At 33.8% G+C, this 20,725-nt stretch overlaps 1 protein-coding gene across 2 annotated transcripts in view; it reads right to left on the reverse strand.

Annotated features, from left to right (window-relative positions):
* LRRC40 (leucine rich repeat containing 40) overlaps positions 1–20,725 on the reverse strand; it is a 48,777-nt gene that overhangs the window by 22,925 nt on the left and 5,127 nt on the right. Inside the window, exons 2-6 of one of the 2 annotated variants that reach the window (XM_055339415.1) lie at positions 11,365–11,546; positions 10,179–10,252; positions 7,488–7,617; positions 4,302–4,425; positions 1,132–1,274 (exon numbers count right to left, since the gene is read on the reverse strand). In XM_055339415.1, coding sequence (XP_055195390.1) covers positions 1,132–1,274; positions 4,302–4,425; positions 7,488–7,617; positions 10,179–10,252; positions 11,365–11,546 — 653 coding nt within the window. The remainder of the gene's footprint in view (positions 1–1,131; positions 1,275–4,301; positions 4,426–7,487; positions 7,618–10,178; positions 10,253–11,364; positions 11,547–20,725) is intronic. The other variant, XM_055339416.1, reaches the window with a different exon arrangement.

A 20,725-nucleotide genomic window follows, 5' to 3' on the forward strand; every position in this document is an offset into this window, starting at 1 on the left:
CTAATATACAAAAACACATGAAGGAGAACAATGTTAAAAGACAACGTTTATGACAAATTTAAAAGGCAATGCTAATGCTATATACTTAAAACCAAAAGAAAGTAATTAATTTTAAACAGACTCGATTATGGTCAAGTAAACAGGAGATGTGGCAACTTAAATTAGATACATATTCCTTCCTAGTACTACGGGTGTCCTACAGTATGGCTCCACCTTACTATGCTGGCCTCATCATCTACTTCTCCAGTTATAAACTACTCCCCAGATGAGATGGACAAACTCCTAAACTTGATGATTTCTTTAAAAAAAAAAAAAAAATCAGGCAGCCTGGGTGGCTCGGCGGTGTAGCACCGCCTTCAGCCCAGGGCCTGATCCTGGAGACCTGGGATCGAGTCCCACATCGCGCTCCCTGCATGGAGCCTGCTTCTCCCTCTGCCTGTGTCTCTGCCTCTCTCTCTCTCTCTCTGTGTGTGTCTCTCATGAATAAATAAAATCTTTAAAAAATAAATAAAAATAAAAATACAAAAATACTGCTAACAATACCATTAACGTATTTAGTCATTAAAATTCTGAAACATATAGGGAAAACATATAATACATATTCCTAATTTAAAACAAGATTAAAATTTTCATTTTCATAATTAACTTTTGGAAAATATATAGTTATTTAGTAATCAACTAAATATTACCTTTAAATAAAGAAGATGTGGTTTATGTATACAATGGAATATTCCTCAGCCATTAGAAATGACAAATACCCACCATTTGCTTTGACGTGGATGGAACTGGAGGGTATTATGCTGAGTGAAATAAGTCAATCGGAGAAGGACAAACATTATATGTTCTCATTCATTTGGGGAATATAAATAATAGTGAAAGGGAATAGAAGAGAAGGGAGAAGAAGTGGGTAGGAAATATCAGAAAGGGAGACAGAACATGAAGACTCCTAACTCTGGGAAATGAACTAGGGGTGGTGGAAGGGGAGGAGGGCGGGGGGTGGAGGTGAATGGGTGACGGGCACTGAGGGGGGCACTTGACGGGATGAGCACTGGGTGTTATTCTGTATGTTGGCAAATTGAACACCAATAAAAAATAAATTTATTATTTAAAAAATAAATAAATAAATATTACCTTTAATAATCTACAAGAAGGAAATTCTGGTAGAAAACGTAATTTATTCCTCTGTAAATAAAGCAATTCTAGTGATTCCATGTTAGCCAATTCAGGAGGTACAGTTTCTAAAAGATTTGAATTACAATCCAAATGCTTTAATCCTACAATACATAGTAAGTGAAAAACAAAAATACTTTAATAAAGAGAAAAATATTGGTCTATAATTATGTATACATTCAAAGAATGTGTACGTCATGAAGAATTACGAACCCATGCTACTATATACTGCTATAATAATCAAGAATCCTAGAATAATACTGAAGGAAAAAAACATACATTGATTGCTTTTATATTTAATTATAATTAAAGGGAAATGGCATTAAAATGATGTTTAATAAGAACGCCTGGGTGGCTCAGTAGTTGAGCCTCTGCCTTTGGGCATGATCACAGTTTGAGGATCAAGTCCCACACACCAGGCTCCCTGCATGGAGCCTGCTTCTCCCCCTGCCTGTGTCTCTGCCTCTGTGTCTCTCATAAATAAATAAATAAAATCTTTTTTTTTAAAGGATGTTTAATAATACTCCAAGTTATCTTTGTAATGGTAAAAAACAAAACACTCTAGTACTCTGTTAAGGTATTCTAAAAATATAAACTACACACTATGATATTATTTTCCTCAGGATTATATATCTTTTATTTCTTTAAGATTGATTGATTGATTTACAGAGCGGCAGGGGCAGAGAGAAAGGGAGAGAGAGAATCTCACGCAGACTCTGTGCTGAACACAGAGCCCCACACAGGGCTTGATCTCCCAACCCTGATATTCTAAGGTGAAATCAAGAGTCAGCCGTTCAACCAACTGAACCACCCAGGCACCCCTATAATAATTATACATCTTTAAAAAGAAAAAGCTTCAGGTAAAGACATAAACATGCATGCATACGAACTGTATGAATGGATGTCAAGTAACTGGCTAGTATTAGACACATGTATTTAAAGTAAGCAAGTTGACTTTCTGTCAAAAAGCCTTGGATTTCTATATATGTCCTATTTTTCCATTTATCCATACTGTCTTTTCTCTCCCTCCCTGTCTTCATTTTTCCTATTTTTGCTTAAATTGCATCCTTTCTCTAACATCTCAGCTAACACTATGGACAAGAATGCATACTATAGCTCGAGAAGGATGTTCTTACTTGCAACATCTCTCTTACCTCCTGGATTTTTCTTTCTTAAAAGGCATATAAGAAAACAAAAATGGAAAAAAGTAAAGGTCTTCTTTCCCTTAAGCATTTCATAAGCAGCTTTCTCCCTAATCCACGTCTCAGATTCTTCCACTTATAATGGCTATATTTTCCTCAATTCACTCTCAACCCTCTAGTTTGAATAGGTGATATGCATTTTACAACGTTTTAGCAGTATTTTGAGCCTACAAATTTTAATATAATGCAAGTCTAAGTTGATACTGCCTCAGACTGCTTCTTTTAGTAAAGAGGCTACTTGCTTTTCAAAACAAATGTAATAGCACTACTTTCAACAAATGCTATAATAATTTATGTATTATTTGTGTAGAGCATTTTTAAAAATGTCACAATGTGATCCACCCCAAATCCAGGAAATTCTATGAAGAAGAGTTTGTTCAATTTTTTTTTTTGAAAAGTTTGTTTTAAAACAGACTTGTTGCATTGTTTGCATTTAAGAGTACTGAGAATACAAGCACTGAATAGTGGAAAGAGTAATGGGGATGGAGTAAGAGGATTCAAACCCTTACAGAAATGTTGTGATTCATAACTCAAGCCTTGGCTCTACATTTTATAAGATAATTTAGAAGCCTAGGTTTATGAATCTCTAAAATATAAAAAATATACATCTTTCTAACCTAATTTAACTTTGTGATGGCAAAACAATATATGTAAAAGCATTTGAGTTAAAAAGAACCACACAAGTGTTAGATATTGTTCTTGGGGTCTAGTTGTTAAAGGTGGAAAAAAACACGTATATGCCCTATTGGTGACAGTTTAAAAGTATCACTGTCATGGCTAAAAGGAGAAAGCGTTTGATCATTATTTATATAGAATATTGGGAAAACTGCTATAAATTCAAAGTATTTTTCTACTGATTTCTCTGTTTTCCCATCTCTCAAGATATGTCCAATTTATGAAAAAAAATCCAAGCTTCTTATATATTAAGATAATGTATTTTATGTTTAGCTCTACTTTTTAGCACCTTTATTGAAAAACAGCAAAGACAAGCAAAGTTTCAGTTACTGCTATCCCATGTAAAGGCTCCCCTAAAGTATCAACTCAATTTATGGAAGATTTAACTTACACATTCCTATTACAAATGACAAATGACTATTAATCTAAAGTAAAAAGAGCACAATTTTACAAATTTATCTCAAACTGATCTATAATCAACTATACAAAATCACTCCTGTAACTTCCACAAAAGGGAGGCTTAAAAAAAATGAGGAGGGGTTATACATGATTAGCAGAAAAGACTAGATAAGGTAAACAGTGTACAGCTGACACACAGTATGCTCATCAACCAAGAAATAATGATAGTCTTTAAAACAAAGGACTCACTATAATGATTCTGCCCTCTAAATCAAGAATTCTAAGAGAACTAAGTATAATTATTTAAAAGGTACTGAAACATACCTTCAATCTTTTTTATCCCTTAATATTAGTTCTAGAATATGTTCAACACAATGATTCAATGGTAAACTTCAATAAAACCACTATTTTAACCTTAAAAAAAAAAATGATGGCCATTTTTTTTTTTGACACCATCTCCTGATGTCTTTCCTTTGGACCACAAGGAGTCTGCAAGCTATAACATAACCACCAGGAGAATCACCTATGAGAGGGGAATACCTCTTATTGAATGCTGAATGAATGAATGAAGAGATAACTCTAATCAATATCTCAGGTATACAGTTTTACCGTGATTCATAATCATATCTTATTTTCTTCTTTTTGATATGCCAAAATATGCTTTTGATGGTAACTGTTTAGGAAGTTAAGTTAGACAATGATGGTCTGCAAAAAATATGACTACCCGCTATTATTTGCTTTACCACCATAAAATTTATTATTTTACTTTCCTGTAACTATATTACAATTTATTTTTCTAAATATAAGTTGCACCAACTTCACACTTATGTATGTTTTAAAATAGAAAAGATTTACTTTTCATTCCACTTATTTCCACTGGCAAACTCTTCAGCTTATTACTGGAAATGTTGAGTCGCACCAGACTCGAGAGAGAAGAAAAACTAGCAGGAACAGTTGTAAGACGATTGTTGGAAATATCCTTTAGAAAGAGAAAGAATGAATGAATAAATAAGTAAATGATGGGTGCCTCAAAGTGATTCCAGGATTTTGAGGAGATTGCAACATAAAGAAAGAATATTTCAGAGGTGATAATCGTTTGTAACTCTCAATCACTGACAATTTCAAAAATTGTCTGTCATTCATTACCTCAATGTTCTATGAGACCACCATATGCCCAATAATGTAGCAGAAAGGAATCAGAACGAATTGACCTCAGAAATATTTTACATAAAGGTTTCTTTTTTAAAAAAAAAAAGGTTTCTGTTATTATTAAGTCATGCTATCTAATGCATTGTTTTTAATTAAAAATCTATTTGTTCATCCAATATTTTTTAATATCTGTGAAAAATTAGGCAAACTATGAGTAAACTGTAAAATGAAATGAAAAATATCTTTGCAAGGAAGGAAAACTCTTGAAAAAAAATACAGCTAAGAAAATGGACATTTTAATTTTTAAGGAAAAAAAATATTCCCTCTTGGTTCTTCTGCTGACCTCAGCAAGTCTGCTTTGACTAAGTCCAGGAGTTTACTCTCTACTACTTTTCTTCATTCAAGTTTGCTTATCGAATGTCTATACCTGTTTTAAGTTACTGCTTCTGTTTTTTCTTTAAAACATAAACAGTTTTGGGATCCCTGGGTGGCGCAGCGGTTTGGCGCCTGCCTTTGGCCCAGGGCACGATCCTGGAGACCCGGGATCGAATCCCACATCAGGCTCCCGGTGCATGGAGCCTGCTTCTCCCTCTGCCTGTGTCTCTGCCTCTCTCTCTCTCTCTCTCTCTCTCTCTCTCTGTGTGTGTGACTATCATAAATAAATAAAAATTAAAAAAAAAAAACATAAACAGTTTTGAGAGAACTTTTTTTTGAAACTTCATTTAAAAGACAATCAGATAATTCTTATGACATCTGAATAAGGTGTAAGTACCCCATTAGCAATCAGCCAACTGTTAGGTAGGGCCAGTTGCAATAGTGAATAAGAAAAAAATGACTTAAGGGAACTTGTTCTCTGAAGACTTTCATCTAGTCTAACATTAAACAGCTGCATTCTGTAACTCTAAATCAATTAAGAAGACAGAAAAAGGTAAAAACACTAGATCAGCTATTTTTTATAAAGTTACTATTATAAATGACATCAGTCTACAACAAGAAACAACAATCTATAACTCTGACACTAAACACTAATAATCAACAGACTACAACTAAATAAATATTTTGTAATATCAAATGTTACTGACACTAAATGCAATATAGTGTTCTGGATTGGATCCTGGAACCAAAAAAAAATATATATATATTAGTGGAAAAACTAGGAAAATCTTAAAATCTATAGTCCAGTTAGTAATACTGTACCAATGTTAATAACTTAGTTTTTCATATGTCCCATGGGTATGTAAAATGTCAAATTATGGGAACTCTCTGTACTCTCTACATTTTTATAAATCTAAAATTATTTCAAAATAAGAAAGTTAAGTTTTTGACAGAGAAAAGATATTAATTCACAAAAATTCTTAAGGTATTTAAAGAACCCTAATCAACAAAATTACTAATAAAGTCAAACATTTAATTATTGCAGTCAATAAGTTAGATATAAAGCATGTACATTTGCATATAAATTAATCAGTATGCTGTCACTTCAATATTTAGTACCATTGCTAAAGTTTTTATATAACTTTAAGAAATAGTACTTTCTTAAATTATTAAATATGCTTATATTTCTAATGTGATATATTGTTCACATTTATGATTTAATACTGTCCTTAACACAATTCTCAACTGAAATATCCTTTCATTATGCAAATGACTATCTGGGAACCCATAAAAAGGAAACAACTGGGAATTGCTAGTTTATTAGGTTTCCTTGCTAATATAAACACTCTTCTTTTTTTATATATCAATTACTATCTTTTACCATTAAATTTTATAAGAAAATCTGATGGCTCCTTCTTTAGCTATTCATTTTATCTACCTATGCCTTTCACTTTCCAAACCTTATGTCCAATCTGATCAGATTGAAATACAACAAAGACAGATATTGAAGGAACGATTGAGGAGAGTTATATATGTTGATTTCAAGCACTAGAGCAGATGAGGGAAATCCAAGGAAGATGTATTTACAGGAAAAAAAAAAAAGAGGTAAAAGAATTAACTTTCCCTTTAATGAGAAATAAACTTTAAAGTGACATAAGTTTTTGAAAATATGTAATAGGGAAAAGAACAAGAATATAAGAGGAAGTAACTATGTGTAGTAGAGATTACATATTGGAACAACTAATCTAATCTAGCTAAAGTCTTTCAGATCGAATATTTTACAATGGAATCTTACTCTTTCAGGGGTATGTGGGAGAAAAAAAGGGATACACTTTGCAGTTAAACTGACTTACGTTAAAATCCTGAATTCCTTATTAGTAACATGGCTTCAGAGAAGGTACTGTGTTTTGTTTTTTTTTTAATAAATCATAGTTCTGTATCTGTTCTAGAAGATAAAACTGTGTACCTTGCTGTTTGTAAAGAACAAAGCAACGTGCCTATTATTTTCATTATTCTTAAAATAGTATCTGTATTGCTTTGCAGTTATCTCTATTTAGGATATGACATAGAATGAAAATTTTGTGAGGTCAGGTGACATTCTGAAAAATAGGGAAGAAAAGGCAGGACTTAAAGGGAACTGTCTGGACACTCAAAGGACAGGAGAGTTATGGGGACAATAAAGAAGGAATGGGTATAGAAATGGGAATTCATTTATGCTAAAGACAACTATTCTCTATTTTGCAAAGTCATAAAATCCTCTGGTAACAGTCATCCTTATTACCCTCTTCCATACCCTCTTCTTTTATTAAAACCTAAGGTGAATTTATAAGAAAAAATAGGAAAAATAAATTTACAATTACTGATTGAGCAATCTAATGGAAACATAGTTTCTGATAATCTAGTCATATAATCAGCTGTCCATGTTTTTCATTATTTCAATCATATATACAATTTCTTGGCCTGATGAAAAATCCCATTAGCCCCAAATTATATAAACATTCAAAAATCACAACTTACCAAATCTTCTAAATTGAAAAGTTGTTCAAATCCCTCTGGTATACGAGTTAGTTCATTATGCTGGAGATACAAGCCTTTCAGGTTTCTTAGATTTGTAATTTCTTCAGGAAGTATTTGCAGTTTGTTATGGCTATTGATAAAATAAATGCTGAGTAATTTGGTAACAACATAAATATTTGTAAAGGTATTTTTGCTAACTACATGGGCTCATTTTAAAAAATGAAATAGGATAACTAATTTTAAAAACTTATCAAACTTCACATCCAAAAACTGTATAACTCATTAAAATTATAGTCATCTAGAGTAATCAAATTGAGTTTCAAAGAAAACAAAGAAATAAAGGTTTAAAACCAAATAATTTGTGAACATTGATTGCTTCCTTAGAGCCTACTCTTGATTTTGTAAGTGGAAGGATACACTGGAATTTTCATACTGTATCTGAATTTTATTTTATTTTGAAGATTTTATTTATTAGAGAGAAAGAAAGTATGTGTGAGCAAAGTGGGTGGGGGACAGCAGGAGAGGGAGAAGCAGACTCCCCACTGAGCAGGGAGCCTGACACAAGGCTCTATCCCAGGACCCTGAGATCATCACCTGAGCCAGATGCTTAACTGACTGAGCTACCTAGGTGCCCCATATCTGAATTTTAGAATTTTAACAGAGATATGGGCACACATAACACTACAGCTTCTATGGAGATTATGTTTTCAAGCTGGCACTCAAGACAAAAATAGCTATTTCTGTTTAAGGGCCTGGCATGTCCAGCTAAATGTAATATGCAACTTCACTCTTCTTTGTTCTTAAATTTTCAGCTTTGTCCTTCTGTAGAGTTACTCAGTTTATTGTTTTAGATGTCCCAAGTCACTAAAGATGATACATTCCCTGGTAATTAAGAGATGACCTGATTTAACTTATTCCCAGATTTATCTCAACTATTCACTTAGGAATTCCATTCTATTTTTATTCCATTTACAATTATTTAACAAATAACAGGGTGACATAAGAAATACAATGGGGTAAAGATAGCCTTAAATTATACAAAAATCAAAGTAGTTGAAACAAAAATACCACAAGATACCTTCTAAAATAAATTAAAACCACTAAACAGTTGTCAAAAATTGGCTATTACTGTTGGACACTTAACTGAAATCTTTGTAAATGTCACAGGGACATAGTTGGGCAGAGACGTTAATACATTTCTAGCTACACATTTCTTCTACTCCATTCTCCATCTACTTCCTCCATCCTAACACTTATCTTCTAAAGTGCTGGAAGCCAAAGCTAAAGCCATTGCCATACCCAATCCATACTCCCTCACCTCTTCTCTCAACCCTCCCCATTCTTGACTTTGCAAGTCACAACCATGCCTTGGACTTGTATGGGGAAGAGGGTCTGATGTAGCTCTAAATAATTAGCACCATTTATGTAGATATCTTTGCTGATTTTTGTAATTTTTTCAACAGATGAGGACTGTAACTAAGGAACCATTTTCCCTCAAAGCAATTAGCTTACCTGCAGAGCACTAAGACTTGACTATGCTGTTAGATAGATCTGTAACCATACCAATTTTATAAACCAGTTTTTCAAACTATGTTTTGAACACTTAATAAACCTTTTAATCTCCTAAATGAAATCTTCCCAAATCCCCTTTCCTCTAATCTGTGTATACATAACATGTAAGATAGTATTATTTCTTGAAAGTCTAGGTGTGTATTGAAAAGCAAACAAAGTTAGCCAGAACTTCAGCTGCCTGGCTTCCCATATACCTACCAATGAGTACTAGAAGCACATCTACAGAACCCCAGGAGTTCTCAGAAAACTTTAAAAGCTACTAATATTCGGGACGCCTGGGTGGCTCAGCGGTTGAGCGTCTGCCTTTGGCTCAGGGCGTGATCCTGGAGGTCTGAGATGGGGTCTCACATCAGATAACCCCCCAGGGAGCTGCTTCTCCCTCTGCCTGTGTCTCTGCCTCTGTCTCTCATGAATAAATAAATAAATAAATACTACTAATATTTAAACCATGACATTTTTACCATTAATGAAAGAATCATTTCAAAATTTTCCAATTTCCTAATATTCAAAATATTCCTATTTCCTATTCAAAATTCCTATTTCCTAGAATTTGAAATTCTAAAAAAATATTCTATTTTTTTAGAATATCACAGTAACTTAAAACCTGAGATATCAACAATACAGTTACTAAAATACCCAGTAAAAATTGTTACATAAAAATAAAACAAAAAGGGGATCGCCTGGGTGGTTCAGTCTCTTAAGTGTCTGCCTTCCACTCAAATCATTATCCCGGGATCCTGGGATCAAGCCCTAGGTCCTCAGGCTCCCTGCTCAGCAGGGAGTCTGCTAGTCCCTATCCCTCTGTCCTTGTCCCCCAGGCGTGCATACGCGCTCTCTCTCTCAATAAATATTTTTTTAAAAAAAGTAAATAAATAAAACAGAAAGTACTTCAAAAAAAAAAAAAACAGGCCTTATATTTTTAAAATCAGAAAAAACATGTAATTCTAAAACAAAAATAAAAATAATCTGAGGAAAAAAATCTGAGGAAATTTAAAATTCTTCTCTTTTACCACTTTCTGATAATACAAAAATATTTTCTGATGTTAGAAAAAAATTTAAGAATATCAGATTTACACCCTTATATTAGCAACACTGAAATTAAATAAGCTTAAATTTTACCTGACATTAAGTTTCTGAAGATTTTCTAACTCTCTTATAGCTGAAGGAAGGGATGTCAGCTGATTATCATGTATCTAAAAGTTATTTAAAAACAGTCAATATCTTAGTCATAATTAACCATATATGAGTTTGCCATTGTACAAAATTCCTCTATAATAATTGTTATTCTAATTCAACAGCAGAGTTGGAGTACTGTTAATTTGTCCTACATATAAAAGAAGAAAAGTAATTTCAAGTGACCAAACTTCTGTTCAAAATCATGAAGTGATATGTCATCAATTTTAAATATTACTATTTTAAAAAATGGCTGTACCTCACTGAGGGTTAAAAACTAGTATTTTAAAAACATAGCTGTACCTTTAAGAGGGTTAAAAACTAATAGCACTTGATAGTATGATTTATGTCAACATATCAAAAAAAGGGAGAGAAAGAGGAGAGGGACCTCTCATGTTCTCATATTATTTTCAAGGTACAAGGAACCTTAGAGAACACCTAAGCCAATCCATTCATTTTACAAATGAAGAAAATAAAAACTTCTCTGGAAATTTGACAAGAGTCAACATTTTCAGACATGAACTAAAAGATTTCTGATGTTCCTAAGTACATCAGAACTCCATAGATTGTGCAACAAACTACTCATGCTTTCCTTGACAATATGACGAGACTAAATAGTCTAAATAAACACTAATGAGACTAAAAAAATGAGACTAAATGGGACTAAAAAATAGTCCTTGAATAAACACACAAAAATTTAAGTTCAATAATTCAAGTCAGTGTTGAAAACAAGTTAAAAAAAATGTAATTTCAAGTATTGCTTTCATGTCTAGAATAATGAGAAAAATAACTGCAATACAAGATGAGCAACAGTAACCACTTGTTAAATAAATACAGATTCATGCAATAATGTATTTAAATCTAAAAACAATTTTTAAAAATAGGTAGTAATCTTAGTCATGGTTTATAGATGTGGAAACTGAGGCACAAGGAGGTAACCTTCCCAAGGTCACACAGCCAATGAGAATAGAAGCCTGATGTTCAGTATGTGCACTCGGAACCCTCATGCTATGCCCACCAATAACTTATTCCTCTTTGTATTCTATCAATTAAACATGTGTTTTCTGCATATCGATGCTTAACTTGACCTCTGGAGTCTCTTCAACTAATGACCCGTCATCGGTCAACGTACATCAAGAACAGTAAGCGCAGGCAGGAGTCGCAGGTCATCTGTAAGCGACTGAAGCTGATTGCTGGATAGGATGAGTTTGGTCAAATCTGTCTGCTCCCACCACCGCTCGGCAGCACTGAACGAAAGATTCTGGTTAGCTTCCTCGGGAACATCCACATTTATTCTCCAGACACACTGAGGCACTATTTCCATCACCGGCACACCAAAAAGAAAGAAAACAAGAAGTGAGATACTAAGTGACATACCTTTGTAACAACCATTCGGCTTATCTATCGAAAAGCAATTTCTGAAACGTTAAAAAAAAACAACAACTTAAAAAATTCTAATAGCAACGAGTTACAACTAAAGTTGATTTTATTCAAAAACAGAACGTGGTATGTATTTTATATAGTAAATCTCAGTTGTAGCTTCATTCAACTATAGGAACTACATGTATACTCTGCACAGCACGTTGGGGTAGATCTAGAAGATGGATAAAGGAGGGACTCTCCCGTTACGCCAATAGAATAAAGCATGGAAATAAACATTTATGAGGTGATGTCACAAGTTTCTAACAGAAGCACATACTGAGGAAGCACTGGTAATAATAATAGCTAAGAACAGCTAACATTTATAAATACAAGGCAATTTTCTAACATACTCATTTAAAACTTGTAACGACTCTGTGAAGTAGGAGCTATTACTATTCTCATTTTAAGAAAAATGGGGCACAGAATGTGTAATTTACCCAGGGCCATACAGTTAGTAAGTAGCAGAAATGGGATTCAAACACCGGCAAAGCTGTATGTCTTGACTCGGAGTGGACATTTGGAAGGCATAACTAATTCTGGCAGCTGCTATTTTACCGGACATAAAATTTTGTTTCTTCCTCATCACACAGTATTGTGTGAATTCTACTGCAGCAAACGCAGTAACTTCTTAAACATAGCAAGTAAGACCATACAAGTCGAACGGGGAGAGTCCAGGTTCACCACTATAAAATCTGAAACTCCAGGAGGTTTGTTAAAACTTGCTATAGCATTGCAGCAAAACTATTTTAGAGTCCTTCATTCCTTCATAAAAGTACAACTACATATTAGTACAATTGAGAACTGTGAGCAGGTATTAATCAAGGCAACAACTGGTTATACCTTGCAGTGTTAGGCTAAGATTTCAGAATGAGACTAAATGGAAAGGTGTGGTCAAAGTTTCAAGTTCAGAACACTGAAGTCCAATTCAGGATTATTAATCTAATACAATGGTTCTACAGAAGCCAAGCAAAGCTTCTGATAGTCACGAGATTTATACTTCTTCAAAAAATGGGGTACCTGTATTCATATTAGAATGGATTAAAAGATTCCTCTCCTACCTCTCTCTGCTTAGGTAGTCTCTTTACACTTGTACCACTGGATCTCTAGCTAATACGAATATTACACAATATAAGTGGACTCAGAAACTATAAGCTTCTGTTTGTGAATAGAAGTTTACTTTTAAAGCAAAGCAAAATAAAAAGAATTCGCTATCCCCAACTCTTTCAAGAGCAAACGCACCATATAACGTATCATTTACTATAGCTACCATTACTATTATTATTTTGGTATATAGGTATGGAGGGTTGAGTGGGAATAAGAAACACAGATCAACTCAGATTAGCATGTGAATTTATTGACACCACAAGTAAGCAGAAATGGGGATGCTCTATATATTTGACTAAATAGCAGTGTCACTTGAGAAAAAAAAATTTTAAGTTACTATATGCCATACAGGTTAAGTCACCAACAGAAAATTACAGAACAAAAAAGGCAAGATAAAACAATACAAAACACACACTAAAAAGTACAGAGAAGCTATGTGATATGCACAATTCTACTCCTAAAAAGATATGTAGAGCATTTGTGCATCTATTTTTCTCTAACACCTATATAGAGGTACATTAAGATAATTATAATTTTTTTAAAAAAAATTTTTTTGTTTTATTTATTTATGATAGGCACACAGTGAGAGAGAGAGAGAGAGAGAGGCAGAGACACAGGCAGAGGGAGAAGCAAGCTTCTAAAAGGCTGTAAATATATTAAATTATAATACACAGTATGACATCAAGGATGTACTACTGATGAAAGAGTCAAAGAACTAAGGCTTGGGGGATCCCTGGGTGGCACAGCAGTTTAGCGCCTGCCTTTGGCCCAGGGCGCGATCCTGGAGACCCGGGATCGAATCCCATGTCGGGCTCCCGGTGTATGGAGCCTATATAGAGGTACATTAAGATAATTATAATTAAAAAATAATGTAATAACAAATTTTGGTGGGAGGCGGGGAACACAAGAAATTTATACACAACATAATGAAAATGTTACCCATTAACTACATTAAATAAATGTTGCAGTTTTAAAATTACTTCAGATTTTTTGTTAGCAAAATTTGTCCTTGTGGAAACTATCAAGGAGAGTTGATCAAGGATGGATAATTGTTGATACTATATTGTTACTGAACATTTATCAATTTGCTTTTCCATAAACACTGACACACTGCTCATTCTTTCCCCTTTAATTATTCGTGAGGTATCCCAATTTCTTCAAAAGCTTATACCATCAAGATTCATGTCACTTTTCTTCCCCCACCCATAAACATGAAGAACCACTAAAATTCCTAAAAAGTCCTAATTATTGAGGAATTCTATAGAGCCAGCCTAAAAGTAGCTTACCAATTAATGAAACAGATACTATCAGGTAAAAATGGATGTCAATAGGCATATAAATTTGAAAAGTTACTATGCATTAAGGTTTATTAATGTGTTATTTACTTACTTATTCATTAAGTAGGCTCTACCCTCAGTGTGGAGGCCAACACAGGGCTTGAACCTACAACCCTAAGATCAAGACCTGAGCTGAGATCAAGAGTTGGTCACTTAACGAACTGAGCCACCCAAGAGCCTCTCATTTGCTTTATGTAAATATTTAAAGTATTATATAAAGTGTCAAATATATACATGAATTTAAATAATAGTATAATGAATTATCACTCCAGGTATCCATCACTTACCTACCTTTAACAATTATCAACTCATAGCCAGTATTGCTTCATAAATAATCTCATTTACAACAATTTAAGCTACAATCGTAAACCAGATAAAGAACAAATTAAGCCTAAAGTAAACAGTAGCAAAGAGATAAAGAGGGGAAGTCAATGAAACAGAATAAAGAACAATGAAATCAATACCTGGTTCTTTGAAAATGGAAATATTACCTTAGATCCTACAGATGTTTAAAAGGATAAGGGAATACTATAAACAACTTTACATCTATAAATTCAACAGCTTAAATAAAATGAACAAATTCCTTGAAAGGCGGGAAAAACACAACAGCATGTAGAAAACCTGAGTAGCCTTGCATCTGTTAAAGAAATTGAATTTGCTATTTTAAATATTCCCATTTAAGTATTTAAAACAAAGAAAACCCCAGGTCTAAATGGTTCCTACTGGTGAATTCTAGCAGACATTTAGAATAGAAATGATATTAATTCTACATAGAGTCTTTTAGAAAATGGAGGAAAGAACAAAGCCTGACTCATTTTATACAGCCAGCATTAGCCTGATACCAAAAACAAAAACATTAAAAAAAAAAAGAAAAAAATTACAATCCAAACTCCCCAGTGATTATAGGCCCCAAATTCCGTAACAAATATATTACCTACATCTAAAAAATACATCACAACCAAGTGGGAGTTGTATCAAGAATGCAAGACTCTTTTAACATTTGAAGATCAATCAATGCAATCTATCATATTAACAGAAAAAGACACCAATGATTCTCAAGAAATGAAAAAAAAATGACAAAATTCAACAAGATAAAAGCACTCAAAAAACTTAAGTAACAAAAGTAATTCCTTCTACCTAATAGAGGGTTTCTATGAAAAGCATATAGTGGGGCACCCGGGTGGCTCAGTGGCTGAGCATCTGCCTTTGGCTCAGGTCATGATCCCAGAGTCCCAGGATAGAGTCCCGCATAGGGATCCCCTTGGGGAGCCTGCTTCTCCCTCTGCCTATGTCTCTGCCTCTATGACTGTCTCTCTCATGAATGAATAAATAAAATCTTAAAAAAAAAAAAAAAAAACGAAAAGCATATAGCTAACATCATTCATAATGGTAAAGACTTTCAGTGCTTTGTTTTAAAGGTTTTATTTATTTGAGAGAACAAGTGAGAGTAAAAATGAGAAAGAGCATGAGCAGGGGGGAGGGGCAGAGGGAAGAGAAGCAGACTCCTTGCTGAGCAGGGAGCCTGACTCAGGGTTCAATCTCAGGACCCTGGGATCATGACCTGAGCCAGGCACACACTTAACCGAGTGAGCCACCCAGGCACCCCCAAAGGCAAGAACGCCCATTATCACTACTTTAGAATTTCACTCTAGGTCCCAACCAACGCAAAAAGGAAAACAAATAAATGGCATTCAGAATGAAAGGAAACAGTAAAACTGTCTCTATTAGGAGACAACATGATCACCTATGTAGAAAATCCTAAGGAATCTATAAAAAAAAAAAAAAAAAAGATGGAATGGATTTAGAGAGTCCACAGAATTCCAGACATACAAAAATCAACTGTGTTTCTAAGCATTAGCAATCAATACACGAAAATGTTTTTTAAATGCTTAAAGATTTAGAACACACAGCATCTAAAACCATGAATTACTCAAAGTTAAGCTTAACAAATATATGTAAAACCTGTGGTATGAAAATATAAAATATTGCTATGAAAATTTAGAGAAGGTCTAGATAAGCAGATAAATATATCACATTACAAACTAATTATTAAGATGTCACTTCTCCCCAAGATGACTTACAGATTCAGCAGCACAATCTTTTCTTTATTTAAAGATTGACTGATTGATTTATGATAGACATAGAGAGAGAGGCAGAGACACAGGCAGAGGGAGAAGCAGGCTCCATGCCGGGAGCCCGACATGGGACTCGGTCCCGGGACTCCAGGATCGTGCCCTGGGCCAAAGGCAGGCGCGAAACTGCTGAGCCACCCAGGGATCCCCCGGCAGCACAATCTTAATCAAAATCTCAGAAGGCATTGCTGTGGAAATTAACAAGCTGACTCTAAAACATATTATCAAAATGGAAAAGAACTAAAACAGGTTAAGTAACTTTTGAAACAGTTGAAAAAAAGTTGTAGAACTTAACGGTACTTGATTTAAATTCTTACCACAGAGCTTGCCAAGACAGTGTGGTATTAGTATAAGGATATATAAACCAATAGAAGAGATGAGTTCAGGAAAATTGCATGCAATTATATATTGTCAATTCACTTTCAACAAAAGTACCAATTTAATAAGAAAGAAATAGTCTTTCCAACAAATGGCCCTGGAACTGTAAATTCATATAGATAAAAAGTGAACCTCAACTTTTACCTTATGACAAAGTTAACTCAAAATGGATCATAGACTTAAATATGAGAGATAATGCTATAAAAATTCTAAAAGCAGAGGAGAAAATCTTCACACCCTCTGGATGGATAAAATTTCTTACTACAGAAAAAGTACAGCTCCCAAAAGGAAAAAAAAAAAAGATAAATTGGACTTCATCGAAATTAAAAAAATTATATTTTTCTAAAGAAATCATTAATCCTCAGACTGGAAAAATATATTGCATATCAATAGGGATAGATATCTGAGAAGTACTTGTATCCCCAAAATATAAAAGGTCTTACAATTTAAAAACAAATAGCCCAATTTAAAAATAGAATAAAAATCTGAATACTTGGCAGAAGATCTACAAATGGCCAATGAACAGCTGGAAAAGATGCTAAACATTATGAGACCTAAGGAAATAATAAAACCATAAGGAGGTATTACAACACAACCACAAGTATGGCTAATGTTAAAAGACTGACAATACAAAGTGTTGGTTAATGACCTGGAACAACTAACTATTTAGTAGGAGCAAAAAGCTTGGTAAATTCTTACAAAGTTAAATATACACTTATCACTACATGCTGAGCAGTTCTACTCTGAGGTATGTGACTCAACAGGAATAATAACCTGTTTACACAAAGACTGTACTTGAAAGTTCATGGCAGTTTTATTCATAATACCCCAAAACAAGAAGCAACTGTTGATCAACAGGTGAATGGATAAACAAATTGAGGTATATACATACAATGGACTATGGACTATTATTACTGAAAAATTTAAGAAAACTACTGATATAAACAACATGAACCTCAGAAAACATACTAAGCAAGAGATGCCAAAAACAAAAAAATTGCAAATGTATAATTCTGCTTAAATGAAATTCTAGAAGCAGCTAATCTATACTAACAAAAAGCAGATTACTGGTTGTGCGGAACTAGCAGTGGGGTTGACAAAAAAAAAAGGGCCTTAAAGGAACTTTTTGAGTGTTGGGAATATTCTATATTTGTTATTGTGGTAGTAATTCACAAAATTGAATGTATGTATATATGTGTGTGTGTATTACACACACATGCACACACACATATACTTGCTGAATAAATAGTACACTTAAAATGGATGCACACATTGTAAATTATACCCCAACACGGTACTCAAAGTAAAATAAAGATGATGTAATAAAATATATCAAGGTAATTGTATGTATACATATACTCATATGTACATATCAAGTGAATGAATAAACAAATTGAAGTATATATATGCATAAGCTCACATACATACACACATACAGCTACATACACACATATATTTCTCCCAAGATGATACTTGTTTCATATACTACCGGATACAACTTTCTACAGTGATGGAAATATCCTATATGCTGCACTATTCAATACAGTAGCCACTAGGGGCATATAGCTACTGAACACTTAAAATGTGGCTAAGGTAACTGAAGAACATGATTCTTAATTTTATTTAATTTTGGTTAATTAACATTTAAATATCCATATGTGACTAGGGGCTTCTATAACGAACGGAATGGCTGTTAACAAAGACTGAGAAAAGATTTCTTTGCATGATTTTTTGGCATATTACTCTTTATTCTACTGACAATAGCCAACTATAGAAATGGGGACTACAGATGGCTTGATGGTGGAGAACTATCTAATTTGAAGATACTTGGAAGTGGGTAAGGGAAGAAACAGAGAAGAAATAAACATGTTTAAAATGGTGTTTACATGAAGGACGAAAGAATGTGTACACGGTAAACTACAGGAGCAACAAATCATGAGATTTAAAAATCTTTTTTGATGGTTTTGGACAGTTTCATAAATATAATGATCACCCTAGTACATGATATTTCCTTAAAGTAGAAAACCATTATCATTTCTATTAAGATCTATATCCCTAGTATACGTAGACTCCTTCTTCTAAAAGGCTGTAAATATATTAAACTATAATACACAGTATGACATCAGGGATGTACTACTGACGAAAGAGTCAAAGAACTAAGGCTTGGGGGATCCCTGGGTGGCGCAGCGGTTTAGCACCTGCCTTTGGCCCAGGGCGCGGATCCTGGAGACCTGGGATCGAATCCCACGTCGGGCTCCCGGTGCATGGAGCCTGCTTCTCCTTCTGCCTATGTCTCTGCCTCTTTCTCTCTCTCTCTCTCTCTGTGTGTGTGACTATCATAAATAAATAAAAATTTAAAAAAAATTTAAAAAAAAAAAAAGAACTAAGGCTTGGTTTAAACTGTGCAACAAATCAAACTGACCAGTAATCTAACATCTCTGGTTACCAACTTCCTTGCTGATTAAATGAGAGGGTCCCACAGTAACTTAAATGCTAGGATGCAGCAATAGTAATACAAAAAGGCTTTTGCTAGGTGCAGAATAATATTTTAATAACAGCTTATCCTACAAATGCCATTCACTAAACGATCTACCCAATTATGAGGATTTTAAAAGAATGAACCAGTAAGTCTAGCACTATGTAAAAGATCAGAGAAAGCTCATTGACAAATATTACAAATTTCTCCACAAGTTTATTCATGGCAACCAATGGCCCCTTTAAAGAATCCCATACTGACAATCCATAATACCTCAGTGTCACTTTCAGACTACATGTAAAGTTTACTAAGAAACAAATACACTCATACACACACACACACACACACACACACACACACACACACACACATATATATATACACTCGAGAGCAAAATTAAACAGTTACATAGAAGGCATTAACTCAGTTTCAGCTTGAAGCTGGTGCACAGGGATAGTCTCTGTGTTTTAGAACCCTTGAGTCATTGTGATATTAGAATGCATGAAGAGAACTCCTGGAAGTCCAGCAGGACACTGTAAGAAAAAATGAAACAATGTTTAACATATAAAAAAGGAAACATATTTACCAATCACTTTAAGAGAAAAACAAGCTTGAATTTATACTTTAATGTCAGGGTACATTCAGTTTTATAGTGAAGATAAGCCTCACTGAAACTATAATTCCATTCTTCCCAATCTGTACTTCTCCTGTGACAGTATCTACGACAGATGGCATTCACTTAACCAACATCCCCTTTCTTCTCCTACTCAAGAAAACATACTAAAATGCAAGTAAATGAACATATTAATATAGGGATAAGTTTAACTTTGCACTAATGTATTAAGCAAATTTTGGCATTGATAATAACTTGAGGTATACTACTCAAGAAATTGCAATACTGAGGTTCAGAACTATTTCAACAGATCAAGAAATAGGAATAGTACTTTCAATTAACCATCTTGTTCCTTGTTTTATAATCCAAACAAGCAGACTTCCCTGGCTTTCAGTATACTAAAAATTAAATTTTTACCTCAAGATTCTGTGATGATATAGAGAGTAAAACACTTTCCTATTGTTTTCATTTCTAAGAATGTTTTTAGATGATCCACTCAATAGTTTCTTTCTGGTATAACTTGTTACTAAAATCTGATACTTTGGTTAATTCTTATTAGCTGTTATTCCATTAAGACAAACAGTAGTCAAAATACAGAGTTAAGCTAAATAGTAAAGCAGAAGACACTTAATATAGATTAAGGATGGTTATTTAAAACTTGGGAAATACATGATTTATGTTACGGTTTTTACTGTGTCATAACTGAATAAAGCAAATTCTCAGTACCTTAAAACAGATGGCATAACATCTTGAGGCCTAGACACCCTAGACCTATTGATTTACTTCTACAAATGGAAACTAACAAAACTGCTCTCTTCAAAGTAAGAAAGATAGCCTTATACCCATATTTCCCTTTTAAATAATATGGTTTCCAAGCAAATTTAATTGTTTAGTAAATTATCCACTTACCATTTTTCCAGTCAGTTCAAAATGTGGTTTCCTTTAAAATTTACAGCATTCTTCTGTTCCAAACTCTGATACCTTTTATTTTCATTCAGCTTTTGATGTATCACCCAAAAAACATTTTCTAC

The sequence above is a fragment of the Nyctereutes procyonoides genome, unplaced genomic scaffold (assembly GCF_905146905.1).
Source record: "Nyctereutes procyonoides isolate TBG_1078 unplaced genomic scaffold, NYPRO_anot_genome, whole genome shotgun sequence".
Lineage (NCBI taxonomy): Eukaryota > Metazoa > Chordata > Mammalia > Carnivora > Canidae > Nyctereutes > Nyctereutes procyonoides.